The 18,151-nt window shown below is 46.0% G+C and overlaps 1 protein-coding gene across 1 annotated transcript in view; it reads left to right on the forward strand.

Moving 5' to 3' along the window:
• LOC126260741 (uncharacterized) overlaps positions 1–18,151 on the forward strand; it is a 702,522-nt gene that overhangs the window by 668,248 nt on the left and 16,123 nt on the right. Inside the window, exon 9 of the mRNA XM_049958080.1 lies at positions 7,703–7,906. Coding sequence (XP_049814037.1) covers positions 7,703–7,906 — 204 coding nt within the window. The remainder of the gene's footprint in view (positions 1–7,702; positions 7,907–18,151) is intronic.

The following is an 18,151-nucleotide window of genomic DNA, read 5'->3' on the forward strand; positions in this document are numbered from 1 at the left end:
ATACCAAGGGAAGTCCGTCTTTAAGAACCAAAGTTTATACAGCTATGTATCAGTGTTGAACCATAAACGTGTAAAAAGTTCTAATAATTATTTTTCTCGTTCAACCTTGTTCCCGCCACAAGTGTTCGTGTGTGAATTTTTGATGACGCCCTTACACCAATAGTTTCCACCCAGCTTTTTTCTTCGGTAGCGAAGTAGAACAATACCACCGCAGTAGGTGACATGCTCATCCAATACTTCTAACCAGACTTAACTATTGCTCAGTATTATTGTACGTTAATGCCGACAATCCTTTTAGTTTCTGTTGAGAATGACAGTTCTAGACGTGCTGCCTCCAGATGTCATATTACTAGGATAGTGAGAAACTAAATCGCCCACAATATATACAGTGAGTTACATCTATTTAGGATTTCGGATAATGCCACCATTTGCTGTTGGCGTGTTAACAGATTTGTAGCAATATTTTTACATTGTTTCTAGTCTATTACAGCAGTGGCTACCTCCGAAGCGAATGTGCCACATTGTCCCATCAGTTTCAGAAAATAGTAAACTTTCGGACGTGTGCTCAGCCTTACTATTGAAAGAGTACTCTGAATATTCGATGACCTGTATCCAAACTTGGAAAAATTAACGTGGCTTTTAATTTGTCGGTAATTTGTAACAACGATTGCAAACAGAATACAGTTATTCGTGAAATGATATCCTGCGTCTGCTGGTGGCTGAAGTGATTTTGACGTAGGCATCGCCGTTGTGAAATCTGGAAAACGTAAGCCCAGACATTCCATAAAAGCTTCAAGATATTCGAGACAATGTTTGCGTAAGTGGCTGTACTCGAAGCGGTGAATATTTCACACTATGATTACGTGCATCTCGTTTACCAGAAGTATTATATATACAATCTTTAACCTCTGTTTTGTGACGCTGTCAGTACGACGACAATGATGTCACATAACACTTCTGTTTTATAGTATTAGCACGTTGGTACGCGCGGCAGCATGAGGGTTTTGGGCGTCAATGTTCTTGTTATTAACGCCTTCAATATATTAAAAACTTGAAAACATCAATGCATAGTACGAAAATGGGGGTGTTCATCGGGGACGTAAATATAACTGCAACAAAAAGATCGTCATGACATTCACTGTGTGCGCAAACTCACAACCGGACTGTCACCTTACAACCTAAACCAGACTACGAGACAAGCTATCGATCAATCTGTCGCCACACTTTTGTCTTCTATAGCTTGCTGTACGTATTGTTTGGAATTTCGAGCCTCTTATGAAATATTAGGGGCGTCCATGTTAACGTGGACATTGTATACAAAGGCCAGAATTTCTCTTCAACTTAATTAGGAGCTTATCAATAATAAGAAATTCTTCGCGGGAATCCTTTCTGATTACACTTGAGCAGAGGTTATTAGTTTGCGATTTAATGCAACGACTTCTGACATCCAACAAGGGGCAACAACATTTAAATTCTCATCCGTTTTTAAAGATGTGAATTGCACTTAAAAACATCACCAACCAAAGAATCCATACCAGGAAATAGCATTATATCAGACGGTATACGTTTTTATTTTACCCTCGACTACCACAGTAAAATTTTGCCGTCGCTATTACGGGCCATAATTCATATCGTGAAACTGTAGGATAAAAGATCTTTTTTTCTACCGTAGATATTTGTTAGCAAAAAATTGCCAGTTTGTTGTGGTTGCGCGATAGTAGCTCTGTGTCTTATTACACACTTAGAAGTGCCGCATAATTCTTTTTGCTAGTCGTTTGCGAGAGCTTTCAAACGTGTATGTAGGTAACATTACTACTCCCGTGTCATCGCTGCCCTCTATCGGCACGGATCGAGTAGGGGAAGAACAAACGACATGACGTTTACATTGTCTGCTCTTTGGATATCGAAGCAAACAACGCCAGTATCCTCTACCAGCGCAGACCGTGTGTGATGATTTTCGTTGCCAGTGGCTCGCTGCTAGCGCTGTGGTCGTGTTTGTGTTGTTACCCGGACGTCGCTTCTCCAGCCCTTGTTTGTTCCAGTGCCATTACTCAAGTGCTCGTTACGTTTTGCTTCGTGTACACATTCTTTTTGATGATAAGTGACAAAATGTATGTGTCTGCAAATGAGAAGTTCGATGAGATGGTTTCTGTTGAGCGAAGTGACAACGTGAAGGATATATCGTTTAAAGTCGCCGTTGTCTGTGGCGTGAGTGTTTTGAGTATTTTTAGTAGTTATCAACATGAAACACAATTTTTTTCGTGTTATTACATAATTTCGTCATTCGACAGGACAGTTCTGTTGTAGTTACAAGATCTGATTGCTAACTAATGTTACCTAATTTTGCCCCATTCAACACGTTTCTAAAATATTTTTATTTGAGCAGTTTTAACCATTGTATTGTCTCGACAAGGTGGAAAAACTGCGACAGTCTGTTACGAGAGCGTTTTGTAGATAAATCTGAAGTTCCTGTCGTGTTATTACCATGGTCAGTAACCGTGAATGTGTATTGCTGACATAATGTAGCCTTTTCTGACAACTGTATCGCACTCGTTAAAAATACTTCGTTGAATGCTATTCGATAGATAATCAGCTGTTTACATATTTCGACGTGTTGAAGTCTTAACATCAACAGAGTAAAATTCTGGAATGCATCTTCGGCATTAGATTTGGAGACTTAACTAAAGCCACTCTTTTGCATGTTACCATTGGTGGCTTTGACAGTGCATGGTAACTCATGTCATGACCAGACGATGACGTCATAAACATCTGGTCATAAGTACGGTGGCCATTACGTCACTTCATATGTTGGCAAAACGAAAAACGTGGTGAACACGTGAAATTATTGTATGCTAGTTACGGTAAGGGGGCTTACATCGTGTACAGGTAGCCACGCGTTATATTCTAGGAAAACCTGTTAAATGCTCATGTTTTTCCGGTCTTGATTCACAAGACCTTTCCTTCATCCAGGTTGACGCTACCAGTTTCAACGACATTAAATCGACTAACCTGATCGTCTTTAAGAGCTGCGGAAGTGGTCTTGAGGCATGCTCTCCATCTGAATTCAAACGATTGCAACTACTGTCGCCTTCCACATACTGTGCAGACAAAACTCAACTGTCAGTTCAAGATGTTAAATTTGGCTCACTCTATAACAACCAAGGCAGCTGCCATAAGGCGTTCATAATATTGCCACGAGGGCAGCGAATTGGGAGCATTGCAAGCTAAGAAGTGTCTACACTATAATTGTTTTATCTGATTCGAAAACTGAAGACTTGTTGGAAAATCATGCGTCTGCATACAGCCTTGAATGTTTCTGCGCTTAATTTTTCTCGGCACAAGTATAGTTTCTACCTTTTTTACTATGTTTTTCGCCAGTCTCTTTATACTCCCATACCGGTAATTATTTCATTTAAACTCCTGTAATATTAAGAGGGTTGATATTTGTCACGGCCGTGTGCGTTACAGATTCACGTAAGTGGTGGTGGTGATAGTGGTTATTGAATAAGACAGTATCTCGCATGTTATTTCACTGAATGAACCACGCGGTGAACTGGAAGTTTGGCAAAAATATTTAGAAAAGGCTGTATACATGAGTTTACTGAACTTACTAGTTTCACAAATAGTGCAAAGTTATATACGTTTGAGAAATGTCATCACGCCACATGACTTTTTATCGTAGCTTTCCGATACACAAGATTATGAGGAAATTGAAGTATCTTAACGCTCAATTTATTTAATTCGTATATTGTTTCTCGAAATAGGTTTACCTTTGTTTTTGCGCAAGGAAATACCTCGCAACCAGTCGGTTCTACTGTGATTTTTTTTTTTTTTTCACGGGATTTCGTATGTCTCATTCTTCGTCACCTTGCCTTTGCAGTCTTTGCTTTTAATATTCTACAAGCAAGATTAACATTCATGTAATTCGAAATACTCTCATAAGTCTTTCGAACGTATTATGTATACGTCCTTCGACCATTTGGATCAACAGTCTGACATGTCAGATTAAAGAAGTAATAATTACACAGGTATGCAAAACATAAAATGAGGTCGGATTAGGAGGACGGGCCATTATCTCGGTCTAGGCTTTGTTTATGGAATCATTCGCCTTAGTAACTTCAGTGGATACTATATTAGGTCTGCTGAAAAGACCATGGCCGACTTCCTGCCCTATCCTCGCATTAACCGAGCCTATTTATACTTTACATATGTTACAACACTGGACTCGCATTCGGGAGGACGACTGTTCAATCCCGTCTCCAGCCATCCTGATTTAGGTTTTCCGTGATTTCCCTAAATCGTTTCAGGCAAATGCCGGGATGGTTCCTTTGAAAGGGCACGGCCGATTTCCTTCCCCATCCTTCCCTAACCCGAGCTTGTGCTCCGTCTCTAATGACCTCGTTGTCGACGGGACGTTAAACAACACTAACCATATGTTACACAGGGTGGCCAGAAACAGTATTAAGAGAGTTGTAGGGCAGGTTGTGTTGAGAGACAAGTATTCAGAAACAAAAATCTGTACGTTGAGCTGTTTCAGAGTTATTTAGCATTGAAGTCAGGCAATCAGATGTTCTCATGTGGAAATTCTAGTTTCCTCAAAACGAAGATGCGTTGCTTTTGCTCACCTTGCTTAAATTTATCATTTCCGAAGAAAGAGGCACACGTAACTGCCCATGAGCGTTTCAGTAAGTGATGATTTAAGGACTCGGCAAGTCTTTGATTTTGCGCGCGCAACGATCCAATTGGCTAAATTGAGTTCTAAATGTCTGAAACGGCGCGACGCATTGAATTTTTTCTTAACAGTTATTTCTCAGCACAACCTCCCCTGGAACACCCTTAAGAGTTTCTCAGACTGATTCTTACCACACTGTAAAGGTATATATTTTTTATGTGATGTATCTGTCATGTCCTACATTGTTGTGCCGGCCGGTCAAAGTAAATAAGACGCGCATGATTGAATTGGACTGAGGTTTCCACTACCAGTGTCGCTTCAGCACCAGAATAGTTGCATTCTTGTCGGCTAATCGACAGTGTTCTCTTGTAGTATCCGATAACTTGCTTATGCCTTGAATGTGTCAGGCCTGGTTCTCCGTTCAGAAACTTCGGCAGGTTTTTGCGAATACGCTGTTTTGCTTGATCTCGTGGGTCGACAGAAGCGTCCGATCCCACGCGTCGGCTTTGACCCGTGACGTAAGGGTGTTGTGTGTGACGTCATGACGGCGCGGAGTTTGGTTTGAGTGTGGCTGTCTCCAGTTCTGTTTTATCTTATTTAATTTTCTGATCTATTCGTTCTATCTCGTGAGATTTTTTTAAATTTAAAAACACTTATTACTTATTTTAATTATGTTTCCTCCAATTTCTGTTTTAGTTTATTATATTTATCTTTCTGATCTGTTCGTTCTATCCCGTGAGATTTTTTTTAAAGACAAAAAACACTAATAAGCTACTGAAGCATCTTTATCTTCTATGGGTTGCAGGGGAGGTGGGTGGGTATTCATGCATGGCTGTATTCACTTACACGATGTAGCTACGCAAGGCGTCTAAATTTGTTTATATTTAGTTTGCCCCCCCCCCCCCCACCCAAAACACCCCATTTCCCGCGCTTGTCCCGTTAGTGTCATTAGGCTTCTTGTGGAAAGTGTGTGTGTTTTTGTTTCCGCCATATTTGTGACGTCATGGGTCAAAGCAGACGGGCGGGATCGGACGCTTCCGTATTTCCGATCTCGTTTCTACTGATTACTTAAGTTACTTAAAATTGCTAGTGTATCCAGCCCGGATATGATAAACATGAAAGGGCCACATCAAAACACGTGATGATTCATTTGATGCATCTGATGGTGTAAAGAACCGGGTAACGTAAAATTCAGTCGCGTAATAGAGCTGTGATGACAGACCTGTCGATGCTAGACGAGAAACTTCACCTTACCCGCTGGGCCAGAGACATTCACGTACTTCCAAACCGCACCATTTTCCCTACGCTACTCTTCTCCCATTTTATGTTTGTTTTCGACGTTTGTAGTTTCCAGTTATTTTTTTGTTAAACTACAAAATTAAAATTCCATGTTGCAAAAAATGTAATGGAATTACTTGAAATAAACATGAGCTCCGCACTAAAGTTGTTACACAGCTGTTAAAAGAACTACATTGGAAGTAGGGAAGTAACAAGGCCACCTTACGCCGTGTTCTGGATGGCAAGACAGGTGTAGTTTGTTCATCCCTAGCTCAGGATCGGTTGAAGCAGGTAGAGGTCGAAGTTGGCTACCGATACACCGGGGCTTGCTTCCTCTGCTCACCATGCCCCCATCCCCAAAGAAAAGTCAGGTCTTAGTTAGCAAAGTATATGTACGATTCAACAGTTCGTTTCCTATTTTGTGCACGACTTGGGTTCTTGATGCCCATCATCGTGTTGACCAGGCTATTTCTTTTTAAAGAAACACTAACTTACAGTCGCAATCACTACGTTTACATGAGGCTCCCAAAACCGGCTTTCGCAAACCCATTTCACAGTGCTATTTCTGGTTGGTCATGTAAACATTCTAAAGTCGATTCTGAAAATCCATTTCTAGCTGCCGGTTTTCCAGTTCCACAATAGATTTTCACCCCCCTCCCCTCCCCGTAACGCACAGCCATTTTTGAAACGTGCTTGCATTGTCAAGTTACGTCTTACTTTCAAATATTCTAAAAATCTAGAGAGGGTGCACTGTGCAGTGAAAGTGAAGCAGAAATATTAAGATTGAGCACGAAAATGTCTAGGTCTGATATTTAAGTGAAGAAAAGAGAAATAGCAATTGTGCTGACTAAATCAGAAACCGGAACAGCTGTTTTATAGGCACCGCATTTAAATGGGCTAGCAAATGTGCTTTAGATCTTAACGTGTAAACATAACAACGAAAAACGGTTTCCGAATTTCGATTTTCGTCTTTCGGGAGACGTGTTGCATGTTAACGTAGCAAATGACAATTAACAACTAAAAGAATGTAAACATGTACACCAGCCGATGCGAAACAACCGTACAGCAGTTGCGATCAGCGACGGCAACAATCGCCTGCCGATTGAACTCGACAATGAACCAATGGCTACGTTATACACGGTGATGTTCGCTTGTTTGAAATGTTTCCGAATTCCACGCAAATAGCTTGTCTTTTACAACATCTGCCGAAAATAAAAACCCCACCTGGCATCTGCGTAAATCCGGCCCTGTATCGTATTGCTTGACACTTTTTTCCTAAAGTTCTTTCGGCTACGTTAATTTGGCAACGGCAAATGATAAGTTTTTGATCTCACCCGACTGCAGTTCTTAGTTTGGTGGGTGGAAAATGGCTAAAAGATAGACTCCCTGCCCCATTTCCTTTCTTCTAATTTGTATACGGTCTACATGTACGTAATACACATCACAAGAACTCCTCTAAGAGCTTCCCATTGTCTAATTTTAGAATTTACCGTGCACTTTTGTTTTTGTATCGAAAACTGCGTTAAATATGGTGCGAATATAAACACTAGGCTACACGACAGGCCTGTCAGTTACCTCAAGCTTTATTTGGCGTTTACATTCGTTAGCGTCGCCAACTTCAGCTATTACCTTTCAACTTAAACTAGACCTCGGGCGACGTCACCGCAATCAGTTTCCCAGGGTGTTGGGGGGGAGGGGTAGACCAATATCTTTGCCGCCAGAAAGGTGCATTGTTTAGTGTTGTGCCTGCAGGCGTACGAGTGGGCGCTGGAGACGATGAAGTACGTGTCGCGCGTGAAGACTGGCGAGGCGGCGACGGCGGAGCAGGGCCTGCAGCTGCTGCGCAACCTGCGCCAGTACCTGATGGCGCACCCGCCCATCGCGGAGGACCACTTCCACGAGATGTTGGCGCTGGCGCGCAAGCTCGCCAACGACAAGCTGCTCGAGCAGGCCAAGGTAAGGCCGGTATTACACTATCAAATTTCTTTGTCCAATATCTTTGTCAAAGATATTTGATAGTGTAATAGGGACTTTGTCAAATGTCGTCCAATATTTGATCAAATCTAGGGCCTCGTATATTTGATCAAAGAAACCGCTTGTCTTCTGTTCACTGCAATGTGACATGTTACCACATGGAGCGCTAGCATCGCTGCAGCGTTCAGTCGTCTGTAGTGTTTTTATAACCATTGCCGGTAAATACAATTGGTGTCTGCCGACAACTAGAAAATTAATAGAGATGTCTGAAGCTGATGAGGCGCTTTACAACGTGAGGCACCCTGAATACAAAAATAGATTAAGAAGATTGGAGACCTAACCTAACCCTCTCCTGTAGCAAGGAAACTGAGTGTTAACAGTGAGCCTGTCTTCTGAAGATGTAGCAGTTCTTAAGTGAATATTGTGCTTTGTGATATGAGGATACACTTCATTGAGCACATACAGAAATGTATGCTCAGCCATTCTTAAGTAATTGATGTACGACTTGACGTCTTCCACTGTAAGCTCAAGTAACAAGTTTTGTTGAATGCTTTTATCGTGTCGTCGTAAAACCCACGGCTTCACCCAGATTAGATTAGTTTTTCGTTCCATAGATCCGTGCTGAGGAGATCCTCGTGGATGTGGAACATGTCGATTTTTTTACGCTGAAATAACAATACTAATAGTATGAATAAATACAATACATCATTTGTTTCTATTAAAAATTTCGCTAATGGAGTAGGAGTTGGCCAGTAGTAATTCTTTCAGGCTCCTTTTAAACTGATCTTTATTTCTAACATAAATTTTTTATGTTTCCTGGCAAATTATTGAAGATGAGTGTTCCTGAGTAGTGGACCCCTTTTTGAACTAAAGTAAGTGCTTTTAAGTCCTTGTGCAGATCATTTTTGTTCCTGGTATTGTATGTATGAACTGAGTTGTTTGTTGGAAAAAGAGATATATTATTTAGGACAAATTTCATTAATGAGTAAATATACTTGGAGGCAGTAGTTAGTATACCCAGTTCTTTGAAGAGGTTTGTACAGGACGTCCGTGAATTTACTCCACAAATAATATGTATTACACGCTTTTGGAGTCTGAGAACTTTTGTTTGACTTGAAGAGTTACCCCAAAATATTATACCATATGATATTATGGAATGAAAGTAGGCAAAGTATGCAAGCTTTTTCATTTTTATGTCGCCTATGTCTGCTAACACTCGAATTGCAAATACAGATTTGTTAAGGCGTTTCTGCAGTTCTGTGGTGTGCTCCTCCCAACTGAATTTATTATCAAGTTGTAATCCCAGGACTTTTAAGACTGTCAACCTCGTATGTATGGTTCCATTCCCCCCCCCCCCCCCCACACACACACACACACATCTTTTCCGCATGTGCACACAATGCAATTGGAGTACGTACAACTGCTGTGGTTAATAAGTTGTTGTCAGCCATCTTGAACTTTGACGAAAAATTTGATGACAGTGTAATACCCCTTTTAGCGCTACGTCAAAGATCTTTGTCAAATATATTGGACGGAATATTGGATCACATCTTTGATCAAGTCTGTGACAAAGAAATTTGATAGTGTAATACCGGCCTAAGCCCCGAGAGGAGCAGCCCGCCTCCTGTCTAACAGTATAGTACACCAACAGTTCTTAGGTGTGCGTATTGATGGAAACTTTTAAGTGGAAAATCTATAGAATGGAACTGCTGAAACGTCCAGGTTCGGCAACTTTTGCCACTTGAATACTAGCCAGCTTTGCAACTCATCATTCACTGATGTCGTGTAGGGTAATACTCAGCGATGACTCCTCACTAAAGTGCGCGTCATTTACGACAGCGGCCGAGTTCAGGTTCGTTCTGCGCATCTGACGTCACAAAAGTCAGCCAATGAACAGAGAACGACGTTGCCAGAGCTCCAGTGCAGTGCACGGACGAGTGTCTTCAGTTTTAGAAACGTTCAGTCATAAATAAAGTAATTGAACAAAACCAATGTCTTGATAGCAGACTTTCTTTTATAGAAAGTTTGGAAACGGCATTCTTTATACCAATTGCTTCATATTCTATTAATTAAACCTAACAAGCAATAAGCCTCCTAATTCAGGCGATAGCAAGGATAGGTGTTTGTATCATTCTCACGAACCGCTTTTTCGCAATAAAGAACAGCGGTAATTGTTCATCTCCTATTGTACATAGACGAAACGTGAGTAATTCATAGTCATACCAACAGTGTTTGTCGGTATTTTGCGTGAAGTTTTATAGTCCTACGGAACTTCTGTAGAACGACGAGCTGCGTTAGCGTAATCCTGAAGGTGTTGGGCTACTAACCCAAAGGTTCTGGTTTCAAACCTTGTTCGGTGCTTGATATTTTCTTTATTGAAAAACGATATCGAAGTGTCTTACCTCATTGGGACCATACTTTTTTTATTTTGAAGCATCTTCAGTGGGCAATATTTCGTCTCCTCCATTACCAAGTCACCTTTCGTAGTTTCGTAACACAATATTCAACGTTTGTGTCGGCTGATCAGTGTTTTAGCGAATAAATGCTGTTTGTTTGTGCCACACATCAAAATTATATTTGACAAAGCTCAGAGCACTTCACGATACACAGTACATTAAAATCCTAATGTTTTTGTAAGTCCACTGTTTTGTTTAATGTATTTTGTCTACTTCCTTTTGATTGAAGTGCTTTAAAGTAAAGCCAAACGCGCCCGGTGTAAATAAAACTTTTATTACAGTCGCGAAAGACGGAATATTTCTCAATATTACATACGACACCTATCTGGTACTTAAATGAGATATTGTTATACAGTAATTTTTTTATGAAATTTAGGTAACTTGTCCACATTTCATTCTCAACATTGTGGCAACTAAAATCGACCATACGAAAAGTATACGCTATGGACTTTTACCTCTGCAAACTCTTTAAAATTTCGTGCAGTGGTTTACTACATTTAATGCTGCGTAAGAACTGCGTTGAACATCGAAACAAAATTGTCATTTGTGGGGGGAAGGTATCAGTCAAGACTGTGTAAAAAATCAAATTTTTGGGCCAAATAGTTTTTGTGAAATCGAATGATAGTGTGTCAAAGCAGTCGGAACACCATGTGTCTGCCTAGGCGAGCAGTGCAGTGATGACAAAATCGCGCACAGCGCGAATGCGGGGAGCACGTTTCTGTAGTAGCGTAAGGGTTAATGCGGCTGTGGTGACTTCATAAACTACGCGCTCCCCCCTAAACGTAAGTTTGCGAACTATACTACACTATGGCGCTGCCTCTCTTGGCGCGTGTGTCGTTCGCAACCAGGCCCCCACAACCGCACGAGTGGTCGACTGTGAAGAGCGGAAAAATTGAATAGCTGGGCGGCGGCCATTAGAGTGGTAAACTGACGCGCGGAGTTCGAATGTTTATACATAGCTTTTGGTTATAAAATGCCTTCCCTTGAGTTAGGTCTCAAACATAATGCCTCATTTAAATACGTTACTACAATATACTTTTTAATTTATGAACAAACAGCAACTAGTCACTGTTTATGAATTTATCTTACGTACTACATGGAATCTGCCGTAGCTAAAAGTTATCACTGGACCCCTAGCATTTTTCGTAGTTCATTTACGATAGATGTACGCAAAATGCATCAAAATACTCAAAGATTTGCCCACTATATTAATAGATATTTTCTGACTCTACCTTGCTTTAGATTTTATGACGAGAAGTGCGTTATATTTGGCATAGTGCTTTGGCGACTCACGACCAAATTATCAAGTTTCAATCTAACCTAGACCATGAAAACACTACCGATCAGCCAACTTTCTTCAAAATGATCAGAACATGTAAAATGGTATTCTGTCGGTCGGAAATCTTGCTTCCTGACAGCGTGTAACCATTTTTGTAACAGCTGTGGTTTTGAGAAAGGAAACATGCACATAGATGCACAGACATTATGCTAATACCGTGTTACAAAAACATTTATTAACCAAGTGCACTGACATACAAAACAATTTAAAATATTCACATACCTGTGAAATGTAATATTCGTTCCTTTGTCGAATGTATTTGTACAATTAATCGCTGCGCAACTCTTCACCATTGTACTTCTTTTGATTGGAATGTACAGACAGTAGAGTTACGAGTAACAAATACTGTATGTACGCCCCAACAAATATACAACGTTGAATCAAGGTCTTCAGAAACAACAATACAACACAACACATCAGACTACAACCACTATAATGGCGTCCAGCCGAAGGTTCAAATTATCCCGCGACTGCAGCGCCATCAGTGAGTCTAGTTATTTTTTACAAGGTCTTTGTTCGCAACTGGCAACGCAGCTATCTCCCTCGTCTGGGCGGGCATGCGCGAGCCGCCAAGATAAAAGAATTGAACTATAGGTAACAAGTATCCATTGCACCAAAGGAAGTAAACATAATTGTTTGTAGGCCTCGCTCACTTAACCTCACAGGCGTCTTTCAGTAGCTGCGAAGGTTAATCCTAGTAATGTACACATCTAAAATTCACACGAACTGTACACCAGTGTTACATTGAACCTCAGTTATTTGCTAGAGAAACTGTCTGGATATAACTAAATAAATCCCGGGTGAACAGCCTCGTATGAGTGTGCATAGGACACAGTATTTCGGCAATCGACCACGTTGCCATCATCAGGTGCGCTGACGTACTGACCGGCGGTACTGCACTGCACTTTCCTAACGAGCGGTCCTATGCTCGTGGTTTGGCAGGGTGAGCGTTTATCGCTATTCCTGCAGAACATGTCTTGCTGAAATTTAGAGAACTGACTTACTTTTGAGCCGGCCTTTCGGATGCATGGCATCCTTTGACTGTTTCGAGGTTTTAGTCTCGCAACAGGTCAGGCCAACGTGTCGTCGGCCTGCGGTGGATGTTGTGGCCCAGTGCCTGTACGAGCCTGTTCTGTGACCTATTGGTCTCCTGGTAAAACTGTCTTGCCGTCTGACGAAGTCTGTCCTTGAGCAGTGGGATCCCGGTCTGCTCATGTAATTGGGCTGTCGGGTAGCGCCATGGCAACCGGAGGGCGAGCCGAAGTGCCCGGTTCTGAACCCTCTGGAGCTCGGCAATGTGAGTCTCGTCTGCATTGCCCCACACCACGGCTGCGTACTCCAGTACTGGACGGACCAGTACTAGGTACAGGGTGATTCCGTGGCGGGGGGAAGCGTCGAGGTCGGGTTAAGTAGAGGGTATAGGGTCCGTAGACGTCCCATAGCCCTACCCTTTATGTCCTGGATGTGTGGGCGAAACGTTAGCCTCTGATCGAGGGTAACCCCGAGGTATCGAGCTGTCTTGCACCACGGGACGGGGCCTCCCGCGATCGTGACCGGCTCAAGATCAGGTGGAAGCAGTCGTTTGGTGAACACGACTGCTTGGCTTTTTGCGGCATTGAATTTGAGCCTCCATTTTGTGGACCACCTTCCAAGCTCTTCGCAACCAAGCTGGAGTCGGCGCCTCATTTCAAGAACGTTCATGCTGCGGACGAGTAGCGCCGTATCGTCGGCATATAGCGCCAGCGACACTTGCGCCACCCGTGGAGCGTCAGCAGTGTAGAGGGAGTACAGCAGGGGTCCGAGTACGGACCCCTGTGGCACTCCAGCCTGAATTGGGCGTTGGGTGGACGCTCCCTCCTCCAAGCGCACGTGGAAAGTGCGGTTCTCCAGATACGATTTGAGTAACACCGCGTGTGGCGTCGGGACCCCGTGCACAAGAAGTTTGTACACGAGGCCGTCGTGCCACACCGAGTCGAATGCCCTGGAGACGTCCAGGAACACCGCCCCTAGGTATTCCCGGGTCTCCAGGGCTCGCATGGCCTCCTCCACTAGTCGCAAGAGTTGGTGTGCGGTGGAGTGGCCTTTGCGAAAACCGAATTGCTCATCTGGAAGCAGGTGTTCGGCTTCCACGTGCCTGAGGAGCCGCTTTGCATATATGCGCTCGAAAACCTTAGACAGCGTGGGCAGAAGGCTCACGGGACGGTAGGATGCCGCTTGTCTGGGGTCCTTGTTTGCCTTGGGGATTGCTACCACTTCCGCATGCTTCCACGCGGAAGGGTAGATCCCCGTACGCAGGATCATGTTGAATATGTCGGTCACGCTCTGGTGGGCCCCTGCTGGAAGATCGCGCAAGAGGATGCCGACAATGCCGTCATCCCCTCCCGCCTTTTTGGGGCTTAGTGTCCGCAGCTGCTCGGCCACTTCTTCCACCGATATCGGTTCGATTTCATCTCCCTCTTCCCTGGCTGCCAGGAAAGTGGGCAGTTGCGTTTGAACCAGGCGGACGTGCTCCACGTCCACAACGTCTTCCATTGGGGTGAAAGACGCTGCGAAGTGGTCAGCCAGCACGTTTGCCTTTTCATCTGGGTGGCTGATAACGTCGTGTCCTACCTGGATAGGTGGGACGCGACGCCGACGTCTCAGGAACGACTTCGCGATGCGCCACGCATTGCCGTCTGCAGGGTCTAGTGTTGCCACTAGGTCTGCCCATTCCCTGTTGCGGTTGGCCTCCACCGCTGCCTTTATCTCGCGGCGCATGTGATTTAGGCGTGCTTTGGTGCGAGGCTGTCGTGTCAGTTGCCATTCTCTAAACAGTCGGTTTTTCTCCCTAATCGTCTCCCTGATTTCTGGCGGGAGGCGATGGGAGTGTACCGGTGGACGCCGTGGGGGCGTCGGAGCAGCTGCCTCCGCGGCCCTGAGGATTTCTTGGGTGAGGTGCTGCAGCGCAGCGTCTGTGCCGACTGCAGCAGGATCTGGTGCACCATCCAAGAGAGAGAGGACCTCCTCTTGGTAGCGCTCAGTGTTCATGCGCCTAAAGTTGGGGCGGCGTGGTGGAAGGGCAGCGCCAACGATATCCACGTCGTATATCACCGGCACGTGGTCTGAAGATAGCGCGCAGCGTGTCGAGGCAGAGATGTGGTGCCCAATGCCCTTTATCAGGGCAATGTCCAGCACATCCGACATCAGCCCTTGTCGAGCGGGGAATATCGTATGCTCGTATGGCCCCAGCGCTATGGCGTCGTTTCTCTGGGCAGCCCTGAGAAGGCGACGGCCACTGGCATTTGTGAGGCGGGAGTTCCATTCCGAGTGCTTCGCGTTGAAGTCACCCGCAATGAAAACTCGCCCACCGGCCGCCAGCAGTGCGTCGACATCTTGGTCGGAGATGATCGCCCGTGGGCGCTTGTAGGCCGCAATGAAGGTGATCTGACCTATGGCTGTGGATACACTGACCGCTGTAGCTTCCATGGCTACGAGGTCAGGGAGGTGGATGGAGTGGTGCTTGAGAGTGCGCCGTACGTAGACTGCCGTCCCGCCTCCGGCGGTCGGCCTGTCAGACCGGTAACAGGCGTAGTTTGCTGCCCGGACTTGGACGCCGGGCTTAAGGTGAGTTTCGCAGACTAGACAGATGTCAATTGCCTCTTTCTGTAGGAAGTCGCGAAACTCACCTTGCTGCCTCACCAAGCCGTTTGCATTAAATCCGCAAACTGAAAGACCAAGAATGTGCGGATTATCCATGGTGGTTTGGTGTTGGGACGGTACTGGCCTGAAGGGCCGCCGTGACTGCCTGGACAAGTATGGGCAGTTGATGTAACATCGAGTTTAGAGAATGCAGAAGTGCATTCAGTTGGGTCCCGTCCACTCCGGTGTTGCTGGGGTGTTCTGGGGCAGTCCTCGTTGTAGATGAAGCCGCCGGTGTGGGTGTGGCAGTTGCCACAGGTTCGCCCACCTGCGCCGCTACTTGCCTAGCTTGGGGGGGAGGGAGGGGGCGTTTAGGGCCCCTTCTGCTGCCTTGGGTGTCCGCTGGGGACGGTTGGGGGCCAGCTGTGGCAGCTGGCAGCGGTTTTACTACCGCAGGCGCTTTCGTGGGGTTGGGGGGTGGTTGCTGCTGCCGCTGGTGGGCTGAGTCTGTGCCCTTTGCAGCTGCAGCGTAACTTGTCCCCTGTTGAATCGGCCGTGACCCGGCTCTCCGGCCGCGACCACGATGGTTCGTTCTCCTGAACAGGTTGCAGCCCCTGTAGCTCGCTACATGGGGTTCGCTGCAATTGCAGCACTTTGGTGGCTCTTCTTTGGGTTTCTTGCACTCTCTACTTTGATGCGACCCCGCGCATTTCACGCAGCGGGCCGGCATCGTGCAAAAGTTAGCCACGTGGTCGAGGCCCTGGCATGAAAAGCACTGGGCCCTCCTTCCTTTTGCTCTGAGCGGCTCTACCTCGACGTTCACCGTCGCTACCGTCTTCAGTTGGAAGATTTTGCGTGCCTCAACGCTATCGACCAGCACGACCAGGAACAGAGGCATGTCCCTCCGCGTCCTGGGCGATTTCATGAGGCCCGCAGAGCGTACCCCGTATCCCAAGGAGGTAAGTTCCTCCTTGAGGTGCGATGGTTCCATACTCATGGGGAGGTGTCTGAAGACTACCTTTAGGAGAGGAAGTCGCTCTGCGTCGTGCGTGTAACAGAACAGGCCCTCGTCCCTGATCTTTTTCATGGTAGCTCGGTAGTCTTCCATGTTGGCTAGCGTGATTCGCAATAGCTCACGCCCGGCTGTCTTGACCTTGGGAGGTGCGGACACACCTTCATTGAATTTGGCTAGGAAGGCGTGAAAGGTGCCCTTCCATAGAATGTTAATTGGAGGAGGTGCCGCCCTTTTTGGCGGAACGGTTGTTGCCTCCATGGCATCGTTCTCTGCCTCTGCCGGCTCGCACTCGAACGAGTTTGCCGTCGGAAGCGGCTGCACCTGCTCGAGCTTTCTTGCTCGGGCCGTGTGCCTCCGCTTCGGGACGAGAAACCCCTCTTCATCTTCTTGGGCGGCGTCGTCGTCCGCTGTGGCGCCCTCAGGCGCGATTGGCTTCTTCTTCTGCTGGGACCTGTGGGCATAAGAAGAGTCTGCGGACGTTTCGTCGTCATCCGCTGGTCTTTTTCTGGATGGTACTGCTACTTCCATGGCTTCCTCCTCTAGAATGAGTATCTCTAGATTTGCCTCTGGAATGGTCGCATCCTAACGAGATTCTGCTGGCAGGACAGCAGCCTCTTGATTGGCCTGTACCGTAGGGGGGGGCAGCATGGCGGTGGGTGCTTCGGACGCCACGCCTGGTGGCTCTGCTCCCTTCGGGGCCGCCTCCGGCAGTGCAGTGTCCTCTTGCGTGGACACGCCTGGCGGGGCTCCCGGCGGTACCTTGGCCTCTTCACTGGCTGCGCCTGGCAGTGCGGCGGGGAGATCGTACTGTAGGAACCTGATGTATGTCCTTTCCGTGGCCTCGCGTTCCGAGGCGTTTTCGGGTTTGGCCACGCGGTTTAATACCGCGAAAAGCTCGACTGCTGTGAGTGGGCGATACCCTGGCGGAGGAGCAGCCGCGGGGGTCGGGGGCGCCGGACCCGTTCTCCCGCCGTCTGGGCGCTGCGTCCTAGGTCTTCTCGTTCAGGACAGTCTGTCGGCACCGCTCTCGTTATTCTTCCCTCCTCCCCCGAGGTCGGTACACTCTGGGAAATATCCTTTTTCTTATTAATCCGGGTGATCGCTGGTTCCCACGCCTTGCTAAGGATGTAACCGCTGACACGATTTAGTTGTGGCTCCCTTACTCTGATCTCTATGGCTTCTTTGATGACACAGTCCCAGATTTGGAAGTCTGTGTCACGACTTTGGTTTGGTCATAATCCATGCTTTGGAGTTCCGACAGGCAATTCTCAGCGATTGCCGAATTAATGGGCTGTTGCAGTCTAGTGTGCCGTTGGTGTTCTCGGCATCCGCCCTCAATGGTACGAATGGTCTGCCCTATGTATACCTGGATATAGAATACAGGGTGTATCAGAAACAATCATCCGATTTAAAAAAATAACTATTGTGTTATTTGAGATGTGCGTACAATGAACTGTTGGGGAGCGGATCGAACCGTCCTACTTCGTCTATATCGGTCGATCGTCCGCTCCAAGCTGGATTATGGGAGCGTCGTATACTCCTCTACACGGCCATCCATCTTATGCCGCCTCAACTCCATACAACATCGGGGTTTACGACTTGCGATCGGAGCGTTTTATACTAGACCCGTCGAGAGTCTTCATGCTGACGCTGGTGAATTGCCACTCACCTACCGGCGCGATATACTGCTTTGTCGGTATGCCTGTCGGCTACTGTCAATGCCCGACCACCCGTCTTATCGTTCCTTTTTTGACGACTCTCTCGACCGTCAATACGGGTTGTATGTCTCTGCCCTGCTA

Source organism: Schistocerca nitens, chromosome 5, assembly GCF_023898315.1.
Source record: "Schistocerca nitens isolate TAMUIC-IGC-003100 chromosome 5, iqSchNite1.1, whole genome shotgun sequence".
NCBI lineage: Eukaryota > Metazoa > Arthropoda > Insecta > Orthoptera > Acrididae > Schistocerca > Schistocerca nitens.